This window comes from Nymphalis io, chromosome 8, assembly GCF_905147045.1.
Source record: "Nymphalis io chromosome 8, ilAglIoxx1.1, whole genome shotgun sequence".
Taxonomy (NCBI): Eukaryota; Metazoa; Arthropoda; class Insecta; order Lepidoptera; family Nymphalidae; genus Nymphalis; species Nymphalis io.
In genome coordinates this window covers 6004751-6018202 of record NC_065895.1, presented here as the reverse complement: position 1 = coordinate 6018202, position 13452 = coordinate 6004751, and the positions used below count along the sequence as shown (strand labels likewise).

At 34.3% G+C, this 13452-nt stretch overlaps 3 protein-coding genes across 8 annotated transcripts in view; 1 reads left to right on the top strand and 2 right to left on the bottom strand.

Annotated features, from left to right (window-relative positions):
• Nucleotides 1–1124: 1124 nt before the first annotated feature.
• On the bottom strand, nucleotides 1125–5154 carry LOC126770290 (7SK snRNA methylphosphate capping enzyme bin3-like). The gene is made up of 5 exons (XM_050489623.1): nucleotides 3804–5154; nucleotides 3450–3640; nucleotides 2783–3138; nucleotides 2423–2647; nucleotides 1125–1744 (listed from the first exon to the last, which is right to left on the bottom strand). The coding sequence occupies exons 1-5, from the start codon at nucleotides 4847–4849 to the stop codon at nucleotides 1199–1201; spliced, it is 2364 nt and encodes a 787-aa protein (XP_050345580.1). The 5' UTR covers nucleotides 4850–5154; the 3' UTR covers nucleotides 1125–1198.
• Nucleotides 5155–5745: 591 nt separating this feature from the next.
• LOC126770295 (protein claret segregational) lies at nucleotides 5746–8259 on the top strand. Of its 3 annotated transcripts, none has more exons than XM_050489639.1 (2): nucleotides 5746–5843; nucleotides 6095–8259. In XM_050489639.1, exon 2 carries the CDS (start codon nucleotides 6095–6097, stop codon nucleotides 7988–7990), a length of 1896 nt encoding a protein of 631 aa, XP_050345596.1. In that variant the 5' UTR covers nucleotides 5746–5843; the 3' UTR covers nucleotides 7991–8259. The 3 variants fall into 3 exon arrangements, with proteins under 3 accessions (XP_050345596.1, XP_050345594.1, XP_050345597.1); XM_050489637.1 differs by having other exon boundaries at nucleotides 5760–5913; XM_050489640.1 differs by having other exon boundaries at nucleotides 5762–5855.
• Nucleotides 8260–10001: 1742 nt separating this feature from the next.
• Nucleotides 10002–13452, bottom strand: part of LOC126770304 (inositol-trisphosphate 3-kinase homolog) — a 65629-nt gene continuing 62178 nt past the window's right edge. For 3 of the 4 annotated variants that reach the window (XM_050489658.1, XM_050489662.1, XM_050489659.1), the window contains 2 exons: nucleotides 11326–11487; nucleotides 10002–11134 (listed from right to left, as the gene is read on the bottom strand). In XM_050489658.1, coding sequence (XP_050345615.1) covers nucleotides 10214–11134; nucleotides 11326–11487 — 1083 coding nt within the window. In that variant the 3' untranslated portion in view covers nucleotides 10002–10213. Of the gene's footprint in view, nucleotides 11135–11325; nucleotides 11488–11602; nucleotides 11854–13452 lie in introns of those variants that run through there. The other variant, XM_050489660.1, reaches the window with a different exon arrangement.

Genomic DNA, 13452 nt, shown 5'->3' with positions numbered 1-13452 from the left:
TGTTCCGGTTTGAAGGGTGAGTGAGCCAGTGTAATTACAGGCACAAGGGACATAAAATCTTAGTTCCCAAGGTTGGTGGCGCATTGGATATGTAAGCGATGGTTGACATTTCTTACAATGCCAATGTCTAAGAGCGTTGGTGACCACTTACCATCAGGTGGCCCATATGCTCGTCAGCCTTCCTATTCTATAAAAAAAAAAAAGTTGTAAAGCTTGCTAAAAATACCAATGCCTGTAATTTTTTATATCTTTAAAAATAGTATTTCTTTCTGATATTTCGATGTTTATTCCTTTTAGACTATTTAGAAATGTTATAATAATATTATTCTCAGAAAATACATCAAAGATACACAATAATCCATCACTATCCCTCCCGTGAACTCTCCCACGAAGATACCTTTTTTGTACAATTTACACTATAAATCATTTTCATAGACTTGGGAGACACGCTCGTAAATTAATATTATAGTAATTCAAATTAATCTCTCATATTATTTTATACTATGGATATAAAATAGACATACTTTATTAGATATATCTATTTAAACGAAATGTATGTTCGTCGATGGTAAGAAAAAATATGAAAACCATTTTTATTCATAACATTTATAATATTTGCCTTCGAGTTGCAAATTTTTTAATATGTAGGTACATTATTATCTACAAAAACAATTGTCATCGTTATTACACTTATTTCATTAAAGCAGCGGTACTCAACCTGCGGCCCGCTAATCTTTTGTGGTTGGGGCATTTAATGTTACAAATTTTTAATAATGATTATGGTCGAACTTTGACCACTGGCCGAACATTAGGTATTTTTAGTCTTTGCGAATTCTATTACACGCAAAACAATGCTTCAGTAAACAATTTTGCTTAACTCCGATTAACTTCTCGTGCGTTTCAGAATATTGGATGATAATTCATTTATAGAAACAGTTAAGACGGTGGTCTAAATTTTTTTTCTATTGAATAGAGATCTATCGGTAATTATGAGAAAATAACTGTTAATTAATATTGCTATAATATTTAACGTCGACTTCATTACGAAAAATATATATTTTATATTTTCGGATAGATAAGAAATAAAACACAGCATTAGCTTAATACGTTACGAATATAATATTATAAAATATTTTCAGCCTATCGAAACATAATCTTAGGGGATCTACAGTTATTTACATAAACGAGAGGCGGACGTTCAGTCGTCGTGCGTCGGGAAGCCGCGCGCCGACAGCGGGTCGGGCGCGGGCGACGCGTGCGGCGCGGGGGACGCGGCCGGCGACGCGGCGGGCGACGCGCTGCCCAGCGGCGACGGCAGCGTGGCGTACACCGTCGGCCGCTGTGGCTGATACGACGGCGCGTACGAGTCGCTGCGGGGGTTGTAGAATGGGGAGTCGTCCGCGCAGCAGTCCAGATTAGGCGAGTAGGGAGTCACGGCCCCGCAGGAAGGCGCGTCGTCGCTGGGCCGGTAAGCGGGCGAGACCGGCGCGTACACGGTTCGGCGCGGCGGCTCAGCCTCGGGCCGGTGATGCGACGACGGCGCGTACGCGTCCGACCACCGCGCCTTGCTCGGGGTGAAGTCCCCCTTGATGTACAGTTGTATGGGCCTCCGGAATCCTTTACTCGCGTGTTGTGGCACTCCCAAAATACAGCATTTGCTGAATCCGACTTCCGGCGACAGGAGATATTCCCGAAATTTGTTGGGGAACAGCTCGATCGAATTGAAATTTTCATAAATAGTTGGCTGTAAAAATTAAAATAGCATTAATATATTTCGACAAAGGTCCTGCAGACCGATTTCGGCCACGGCGACCAATCTCAAGAGCGATTAGCCAACTGCGCAGGACATATTATAGTGCACACTAGACCAATGAGGCAGTGTTTGTGTACCCTTCCGTGCCTCGGAAAGCACGTAAAGCAGTTGGTCCTGCGCCTGAACTCTTTCCGGTCGTGTCGGATTGCCGTCAAATCGTATTATGAGAGTTAGGGAATAGGGAGTGCCCCTGTGTTTGCGCACACATTTGTGCCCTATAATATCTCCTGTATATCCTCCTGTGGCTAATCTCTCTTGAAATTGGCCGCCGTGGCCGAAATCGGTCTGGAGGACATTATTAATATATTTAGATGTTAAACTACCATCATCGTTAACCATATGATTGAAAGGATAATATAAAATTTCTTTAAGGTCTGAATAGTATAGTCAGCCTTAGTACTCATCAGAACCATCTTTTCAACACTAACACTTACACTTGTATTTGGTAAAATGAAACGGCTATTCATTGACAGACATTGTGTGTTTATGCATTTACATATAATATTAGCAGGTTAGGTTATCTTTTCGTTACTTTAATTCTTCATGTTAATAAACAAATCTCTTTTAAAAAAACTATCATAAAGTAACCAATATTAAAGGATTACTTACAGTTAAGCGCTTTTTCTTCTTATAGCTTGCCCAATTCTGAGCTTCTAATACAAGTTTACCTCCGGGTCGAAGGTCAGCAAACATCCGTCGAAACGCAAGTTTTAGGCCCGCATCACCCCAGTTGAGGTGAAGCCATTTTGTTGTTGACAGGCATAAAATCAAATCGAACTGTGGACTCTCCATTCCAGATCCTATTGCTACATCCTCACGAGGAACATAGTTACCCTGCAAATTAAAGAAATTAATTTGTTAAAAGAGTTTGGAACTTAAATTTTTTATGTTAAAAAAAAATACAAATGAATTTGGCTTTTTTATTGGTTTCTTTAAAACTTATTTGTGATAATAAAATATATAACATACCTGTTTGAATGTGACATTATAGGGAAACCCAGGCATTGAATCTTCAGCCTTTGGATCACCAAGTGGACCAAACATCATGGACATTGACATAGGGAAAAAGCATTGCCCAAGTTCTTGTTTATGAATTGACTTTCTGTTCTTTCTTGGTTTTTTTAATTTTCTCCCGGTTAAAGCCTTCTTAGGATCATCTTCCTTATCATGTTTCTGATCTGTAGAAATACAATCATCACATTTTTTTTCTTCACATTTATCACAATCAATCTTTTTTTCATCCACTTCAGTTTTCTTCTCATCTTCTATCTTTGGTTGTTCTGATGGAACAGGTATAAAAGATCTCAGGTTTTTCCTTGCTCTCCCTGTAATGAGATTTATAAATGATATTTATAGATTTATATTTTATTTCAAACATATTATAGTCAATACATAAAAAAAATTAAATATTGCACACTCATAGCAACTAATGAACTTACAACAATTTATATTATAAAAATCACTGGTCCCTAACTTTAAAACAAAATAAAAATAAGGCCAAATAGATAACCTTCTTTTTAGAAGCTGGCAAAGCAATCATTATTACAAACATCCTTTTTTTCAAGTGATAATAATGACACACTTGGTAACAGTGACAACTTAAAATTTCAACTATTATGATATAAATCATACACACCAATAAGAACTGGGTCAATATCCATTCCAACAACTGACTTAGCACCGAGCGTGCGTGCTACTGCTATAGAGATATGTCCAACATTACACCCAATGTCAAGTACATCCTTGTTTTGGAATAGATGCCGGTGCATTTCAAACACTTGCAGTCTTATATCCATCATGGCATTCAAGTTACGATATCCATAATACCTGTAAAAAACAATTCACATTATAAAAACATTGCTTTGTGACTATTATTGTTTATACTTGAATAAATTTTAATTTAATTGTTTTGTATATATATTATAATATGTTGATTTATATATATCATTACATTTTACAACTTAAAATGAAAATAACTGTCTTTTATTACCTATCATAATTTCCATATTGATATCGTGAATTTTTTGGATGAAATGTTGGCATTTTTTGCTCTTCTTCCGATACACTTTTTAGCTTAGTTCTATGTGGTGAAGCAGGTCGTTCTTGTGTACCTGCTCTCTGTTGAGGTCGAGCCCTCATCCAAGCACCAGGCTGTGGAACTACAGGACTAACAATTTTATCCAAAGAGTCCATTCGTCGTAACTTTTTGCCATCTTTACCCTTCTGTATACTATTTTCACTTTCACTGCATGATCTCTTGCGTGACTTTGAAATAGATGTAGATGGTTCAGGTGGTAGTGGCTCCTTAATGCCTTCTTCTTTTTCTGTAACAACTTCTACTGTTGGTGCGGTTGTCTCTGTTGTACGTCGTCTTATTCTTGGTTTTTTACGAGGCTTCCGTTGCTGCATTTCCAGTCTTTTCTCATATTCTTCATTATCTAAGGGTTCCATTAGGTTAAGAGGATCTCTAATATTAGGTGGTATAATAACATCAATCTTAGCCTTGTGCCTTGGTGGTGTTGGAAGTGGTGAAGATTCTGGTGTTACAGCATTCATTGCTCTATTCACGTCTTCATCTTGCAGGCTATTAAGATTTAGAGGATCAGATATGTTACCACCAAGTAGAAATTTAGTAGGAGGAATAAAAGCTTCCTTGCGCGGCCTTTTGTAAGGTAGAAAGAATTTTGATATAGAAGGAAAACTTTGTGCTCGTTTCTTACTTTGTTTAAATTTTGTGCCAGAATGATGAACCCTTCGTACGGTACATCTCTCCTGATTGTCCTTAGAAAGAACGTGACCTTTTTTCCCGTGCCTGAATTTCTTTTTCGTTTTCTTTGAACTTCCAGCACCAGAGTTATCGACCTCCTTGGAAGTATTAGCGTCATTTTGAGGTACATTTGATAATGTACTCATATTTAGGGATTGTTCCGTAATTTCTGAATTATCATTTTCCGAAATATCACCAGCATCATTTTCGACGATTTCACACTCACTTTTATTTTCACTAGTAATAACATTTTCTTCTGAGCTACCCATTTTTATTCACAATTAAAAAAAATTACATGTTAAATCTAGATAAAAAGTAAAACTTAAATTTACCGCCACTTCGTTTCTTGCAAAATGTACAAGGACATCCGTCAATGGTGATAAACAGGTCTAACGAATGTATATATGCTTGATGTAAAATATAATAAAAGATTGATACATCACAAATATCATATGCTTAAACTTTACCTGACAATCTTTTTTTCCTATTAGACAAAATATAAAAACAATGTGATTTCATCAGTTATTCGCCACACTGCACACACCGAAACAAATAGGAAAATGGCAATTTGACATTCGTATAGTGTTGCTAAGTTAAATAATCTCATGTTTACATAGATAACATATCTGATTATGCAGTACCCACAGATAAAATTAATTTGCATAATAAGAAATAGACAAGTTTTAGAACACGTGTTAGAAACATAACTAAAAAGTCATTTAAATTTTATGTCTACGATATTTTACGATGTTTTGTAAGAAATTTTATAGTTTTATATATTATATATTAGTTTTATGAGCTAATATTATGTAAGCTGTTGTCTTTTGTCAAAGAGTAGTATAGTAAAATAATTGTTATACTAATTTCAGAGTATTGAATTACTATTGTTTTGTTTTAAAGTTTGTTTGAAGTTAATAAGATGTAGGTAGTGGTTAAATAATATTTGTTAAACACTACTGAGATTTTTATAATTTTTATAGGAATTAATTTCTTCCAAATTATGACTAATTATAACTTGCAAGTTTAAATAAGTTATAAATATTTACTACTAATACTATAAAAATATTAAACGACATAAAATAAAACATAAAATTTTAGTAAAATATGAATACCTACTTATTTTTATAATGGCAGCACATTTCCGAGCAAGCGTAAATATTCGAAATTTAAATTGATGCGTCCGTTTACTAATCTGACAAACGAAACAATTGTTCGTGTTTAAAGTGAATATTGTTTTAATGTAATCTTGAAATAAAAAATAAGGTACGTTCAAGTGTAAGTTTATGTAGTAGTTTCTATTGTGCTGTGAATCCTATATGTGATTACTTTTATGGTATGCCTTAGTATTTTACATTTTAATTATCATTAATTTATGTTTAATAATAATCATTTGTAGCTATTAATAGAAAAAAGAAGACATTATGAATAAACAATTAATTGTCATACGCAACAGATCGTGATAGTAAATACATCTACTATTTTCAGTACTTTGATTGCTTTCTTTTATTTTACAGATGTCTCGCATTCCGAAGTTTCCTTCAACTGCTACAAAAGAAAATAAGCCCACATTTACAAATGGTCGTAATATAACGCGAACATTAGGCATGGGGCTCAGTGAGGCTGATAAGAAAAGCTTGCTATTAAATCATACTAAACCTATGCGAAGTACTACATCCGCTACTATAGCAGCGCCCCGCCTTAAAAGATCAGCTACAGCACCTTCCTCTGCTACGGTACCTAATAAAACTGCAAAAGTCGAAAAAAAGGCTACTACTGTAGCACCTAGGATTGCTCCTTATGATTACAAAGCTAGATTCAATGATTTGGTAGAAAAACATAAAGCCATTAAAAGTGAATTAAGTGATTTAAAGGACAAACATTTGGAAGTATCAGACGAATATGAAAAAGTTAAAGAAACAGTTGAAGGAAGTATTTCTGAAAGAGATATGTTAAAGGAAAAATTATTAAACACTCTTAAAGACTTGAGGCAGAAGTCAACTGAATATGAAAGTTTAAAGCTGGATTATGAAATACAGAAACGAGAGAATGAGGAATTAAATAATAAAAGTAAACTTTTAGATGATGTCACTAAGAGCTTGAAATTGAAAATAATGGAGTTTGATAAACTTAAGATAGATTTTGATGACTTGACTCGACGTCATAAAAGTCTAAATGAGGAAACTGAAGCTTTAAGGGTTTTGACTGATCACCTGAAGAAAATATCTGTAGAATATGACAAATTGCAATTAGACTATAAGGATGCAGTTTCCACAATAACAAAAAATAGAACAGACTCTGAAGCTTTGCAGAACATTTTAGCTACTATGTTTAGAGATCAGAGAGTTTTACGGAACACTGTGCAAGATTTGAAGGGTAATATTCGGGTCTACTGCAGAGTACGGCCTCCACTCGAGTCAGAAGCATCAAAGCCTTTGTACAATCTTAATGTCCTTGATGCATGTTCTATAGAAGTTGAGAAGATTGAACTTCTTAATTCTGCTAGAAAAGGAAAATCACAACACTCTTTCTCATTTGATGGAATATTCACTCCACATTCCTCTCAAGAGGATGTTTTTGCTGAAGTTTCTCCAATGGTTCAATCTGCATTGGATGGTTATAATGTATGTATTTTTGCATATGGCCAAACTGGTTCTGGAAAAACTTATACTATGGAAGGTGGTTGTGGAGTTGAACAATATGGTATTATACCACGTGCAATTAATATGATATTCACATGTATGGAAGACCTTAAAAGAATGGGATGGGAACTGACCATTAAAGCATCCTTTTTAGAAATTTACAATGAAATAATTTATGATCTGTTAAACTCGAGTAAGGAACAAGAAAGTCATGACATAAAGATGGTTAACTCGAAAGGCACAGATTTATATGTATCCAACTTAAAAGAAGAAGAAGTAAAGAGCTCTCATGATTTCATCAGATTGTTGATATTTGCTCAACGTAACAGACAAACTGCAGCTACATTGAACAATGAGCGGAGCTCCAGATCTCATTCAGTTGCACAAATAAAAATATCTGCAATAAACGAAAAACGTAAGGAAAAATTTACTAGTAATTTAAATTTGGTGGACTTAGCAGGGTCTGAGAGTGGGAAAACAACTCAAAGAATGGATGAAACAAAACACATTAATAGATCACTTTCGGAACTTTCTAAGGTTATATTATCTCTTCAGACTAACCAGTCCCATATCCCGTACAGAAATTCGAAACTTACTCATTTATTAATGCCAAGTCTTGGCGGCAATTCAAAAACTCTTATGTTGGTTAATGTTAATCAATTTGATGAAAGTTTCAATGAGACTCTTAACTCCTTAAGATTTGCCACAAAAGTTAACAGCTGCCGAACTGTAAAAGCTAAGAAAAATATAACAATGGTTGACACATTATAATTTTTACTATGACAATATTTTGCATTAGAATGACACATGAACACTTATAGTTATACCATCTACTCTGAATTTAATATTATCAGTATTCTGCTTTAACATACATATTTGTATTGAATACTATTAATAAGTGGTTTAACTAAATGTCCTTTACTATTTTGTTTTATAGTTAATTTTTACATGTAGTACTAACTAACTTCCCACTGAATGTTCCACCGAGAAATGAAACAGCTCTTATAGTTTTAATTAATCAAATGTCCTTAAACAATGATTAAGAAATAACAAGTACTCAATATATTCTATACGTAAGTTATTTCAGAAGTTACTTGTTAGATTTGTTTAACTATAAATGTAGAATTTGTTTTTATTATTAAACAAGAATGACAAATAATGTGAATGTTCATATATTTTCTATAGAACTTTGTAAATTGATATTGAAATCATTTTTATAACTCTTCGTCTTAATTCAATTAAAATAATGTAATATCATATCATATAATTTGGCAATAAAACAATATAAATTGTCACAAACACTTATCCCAATTTCAATTCGCTCCTCTATGGGCGGGTCTCGGGGCGCCGAATACATGAAAAGATGTATTAGTCGAAATGAACTTGCTTCAAATTCATGCTTATAAAACGCCTAATTGACTTACTAAATGAGTAAATTGTAATATTTTCGTTTTTCTATTATTTGTTGTTAAAAATTGACATTTTGAAAATTCCCAATATTGGGTAGACAAAATAAAATAATAATCAAATCAGCTTCTATAGAATATCTATTAGGTACCTTATTAAGTACTTTTCGTCTCAAATTCCTATTAAATTCAATTGAATTATAAATATAAAAAGTTAAATATCTTCAAGCTTTTTGTTGAGTGAGGTGTTATTTTTAATTTTTTTACTTATACGTGTAAGAATTAAGAAATTTAATGTAATAATAATGTAGTTTGTTAATTTAATTTGTAATTATAACAAATTTCAATGAATATACGTTTCATTTTAATCTTGTCATTATTTTCTATTCCAACGAACTCTTGCAAAATCGATCTGAAAATACAACCATAATATCCCTATTTACTTAAAACTGTCTACATGACCAGCATTTGTTACACTACCTCTATTTTTGTTGGGATTATTCAATACTTTTCAACGCATTGTACGTCGACCGACGATTGACGGTGCCAATAAAAAAGTTCAACTCGAACAGAAGTACGATACGTGAACACATAGATTGATATTTTAATAAAATCAGCAACAATCATTGTGTAAACACGAGAAGTTAAGTTAGATATAACACCAAATTTTCGTTTCCCCAAAATCAATACATCCTTCCTTAGGCTTAAGGGAATTCGTTTCTGCAATAAGATTCAGCAGATTTTTAATTTTTGTCTATTAAATTTAAATCTTTCTTAAAAATTATTAATATCTATTAAAGGCTAAAATAATTTGATAAAAATTGACTTTAGATGGTTTGCTCGAATTTTACTTTTCTCTAATGATATTAGTAACGTACTTGAAATATTTTGAATTCTAAAATCATTTACATAATCAATTAATATTGATATTTAGATGAATGTATAAATCCAGACAACTTAGATACCAATTCGAAGTAATTACTAAATAATTATCATTAATAAAAATAAATAAGAATAATGACAAAAAAATAATTATTAGGTCGACTAACAATTCATCTTATGCTATTATTAAAAGCCATTGTTCTTTATTAAGTATACTAGATGGCTAATCTATATTTAGATTGGCCGCCGTGGCCAAAATCGGTCTGGAGGACCTTAATACTAGATGGCGTTAATAACTCTAACCGTAAATCAATGAAACGTTAAGATAATAATTATTTTTTATTATAAAAATGAAATCATATTATTTATGCATTGAATATCACTTACTAAGATTATGAGCGTAAAATTGTAGTATCAATTAGCTAAAATTCCTAAGTACTTATATTCAATTATTATAATGTATAATGCTTTAGGAAAATTTAAAAACAACAACGTTTAAATCAAAAATGTATAATTAAATGTTTAAGGACTAGATCAAATTAATAAATAATACATCGCATTCTCTTTCATATGAACAAACACAACCGTAGTTTTTCTGTACATCTCCAAGCTTCAACTTTGGCGCTAAGGGAGTGGCACGGGGCACTAAGGCCAAGCAAATGGTGCAGTCAATGCAGGGCGAGTCCAACTTCTTCTCGCTGAATGTTCAACGTGACACATCTGGTTCTGTATTTGCTTCAGAAAGTCTCGCTGTTTCTATCGTATTTATTAGCCTATCTAATCCATATAAAAAACCTTCTTCATGATTGCCCTGTTGCCAGGGCTCCCTGTGGGTCACTTTTATTTCATTTGGCACGCGTCGAGTCTTTGCGAAATCGATAAGCCATGCGCCAACTCGCTCGTCGTCGTAAATAATAAAAATGCTACTACCAACAATTTCATGTGTTCGAAAGAACTCAGACTTTTCAAACAAACTTCTGATCTCTCGAAGACGAGTAGCTATAGAGCGACGAGCGCGTTCATCGTTGCCAAAGAAACGAGCGACTGCAGCAGTAAGTTGTTTTGGTTCCTTCACTTTTTGGAGATCTGTGAGTGGTGGCTGTCCAGGAAGTTTCACAGCTTCAATACGAAAGCCTTGTTCTGCGGATGATGAACATTGTTCACGGAATTGCATATAACGTAACTTTGTGACTGCGCGTGCAACGTTTTCAGCTTCGGTGGGTGCATTAGGATCTAAGCGAACCATTTTCTCATAAAGGTCCGATCTGGCACGGGCGTTACTGACTTCGTCTTCTAAGAACGTACGGGTGCCCATTTTAATATCCATTACATGAGGGTCGCGGAAACCATGGAGAAGATCTTGCAACTCAATAAAATGTTCACCGCCATATTCTAGTTCTCTGTAGAAGCGAGGAATAGCAGAGCGCATATGTGGACAAGCCGCCAGTGCTTCATAAGCGTCGCGCTCAGGGTTGTGTGCAGGATGATCGCCAGCTGCCCTTCGCTTCCAAACCGTACCAGGACCTGCGGGTGCCAAGGATCCGGGGTGGCCGGACAACTGAAACCATTCCGATGACCGCGACTTAAGTAGAGCGTCGGATGCTGGCGCTGACAGCTCTAATGCATTCTGTAACAAAGTTCAATCAAATAAGAATATGAAACAAATAAATAATGAAGTAATGTAAATATTTTAATATTTTGTATTATTCTGAGTATTTTTTGTTTTTCGATAAAAAATTGAGTTTTATAATAAATATTAAGATAATTATATGTATTTTTTTGCTAAAACAATATTTTTATTAAATAAATGTTACTTACAATGGCTAAAAATTTAAGCAAATCTGAAGGTTGCGACGATGGAGTAGTTGGTGCAGGAGCGGCAGGAGTGCTGTCCACAGTAGTCGTAGTGCGCTTCCAGCGCTTGAACAAAGCTCCTTCGTTCTTACTACGCCAACGATCCTCATCTTTGCCTGCAGCAACCTGAGAATAATGGAAAACACAAGTTGAAAACACCATTTACACACACATATTATCACTATAAAATATTGTTCACTCCATATAAGTTAAAAAAACACCACACAATGCGATGACGTACCGCTAGGATTTTATTTGCGGCATAGAGTAGCCCGCCAGGGCCGAGCCGGCTCAGCACCGACTGGCGGGAAACAGTGTTCATCTTGCTGGTGACGGTCATGATGTACGAGTGCTTGCGGTGGAAGTACTAACACGAATGAGCGATAGTGAGTAACGCGCGAGAAGCGATCAACGTGCGTGACTTAACGTCTATTGCTAGCTTGCGAGTAGTGCCAGCGGGAGGGTCATGCGTGCTTATATAGAGACCTCGGCTTTCTCGTGACGTCGGCGCCGCACCCGCGCCCTCTCCGCTTTCCGTCCTCAGGCCAATACATTAAGTTTTCTTGACGCCGTTTTTCACTATGCCTAAATTCAAGAAATGACAACATTTGTCGTTCGGTGATCAGTACAGCAACTCGTGTCCGATTTATTAATAGAGAGAATTATTTCGAAACTTATTTGTTTCTGTTTAGCAAAGGTGCCGCATAATACTAATCGAAAGTGAAAGTATGTATAATTGTAAGATTAAACATTAAGGGTACATATTAATTCCATAATACAGCTATAGAATAATAATTGTAAATATCAACGAGCCATTATTTTCATCGCGTAAGCTAAAAATGTATATTTTTTAGCCGTCATGAGAAAATAATAGTCTAAAAAATAACAGGTAAGTATTTAAATATAATTGAGGATAATAGAAAGTTACAATTACTAATTAGTAACTATAAAAAGTAACAGAACTGCGTATTTAAATATTTTTAAAGATTTTTTTAATAATACTAACAATTTTAATTGTGATAGATACTGTTTTGTACAATATCCTAAAAAATAAAGTAACGTCTATCTACACGTTTTTCTTATTTGACAAAATAATATATTATGTAAATTAACGTTGCTTAAACATTTTGTACCAATATTTACGTTCTATATTTATCTAATAATCTGAATTGTTATTTATCTCTGTATTATCCCTCTAAAACAAATTATTCATAAACTCAAGATAGTTACTTAATGATTTAATCAAGAATATCGATTCATTTGTATTATTAATTTTCAACTAAATCATAACATACATAAGTATAACATGACAAATAGGAATTATTTGGTATATATACTTCTAAGGTCATCCAGACCGATTTCGGCCACGGCGGTCAATCTCAAGAGAGATTAGCCAACGCAGGCGATATTATAGTGCACAAGTGTGTGCGCAAACACAGGTGCACTCTCTATTCCATAACTCTCATAATCCTATGGGACGGTAATCCGACACGACCGGAAAGAGTTCAGGCGGAGGACCAACGGCTTTTCGTGCTTACCGAGGCACGGGAAGTACACACTTCTAACTTCCAGACTCCGGGCTGCTACTGAGAATTCTTTGACAGAAAAACACAATAACTTTTTAGTGGCCCGACCTGTGAATTGAACCCAGGACCGCCGGGTCTGCGGCCTTAAAACAAGTCACTGCACCAACGAGGCAGTCATATATATATACTTCTACTTACTATTTGTGCTAGATATTTAATAAATCATAAAATAATTTATCATGATTTAAGTACTACATGATGTTTAGTTAGGTTTTATTTATTGATCGAGATGGTACATCAATAGACTAATTTCAAATATTAACATGTGAAATAACAATATTTATATCAATTTATCAGACCCGTTAAAACAGATACGTATTACAAAACGAACATAGCCTCCGCTTTGAGATTATGGTACTAGTATATATGGTATGATATACAGTATTACGAATTCGCAGTCTTATTATTTTAATAATAACTTGTTATTATTTTTTTAGGCGGAACAACCAATACTTAAAATCTACAATAATGAAACACATGATTTTTTTTCGACTTTAAATTTTAA

Bases quoted from the DNA above. Each gene is read 5' to 3' on its own strand.
- LOC126770290 (XM_050489623.1), bottom strand. From the start codon at position 4,849: ATGGGTAGCTCAGAAGAAAATGTTATTACTAGTGAAAATAAAAGTGAG. The intron at 3,641-3,803 runs GTAATAAAAGAC...TGTTTTTTACAG, and splicing joins CAATATGGAAATTATGATAG to GTATTATGGATATCGTAACT. The intron at 2,648-2,782 runs GTATGTTATATA...TTTAATTTGCAG, and splicing joins ATAATGTCACATTCAAACAG to GGTAACTATGTTCCTCGTGA.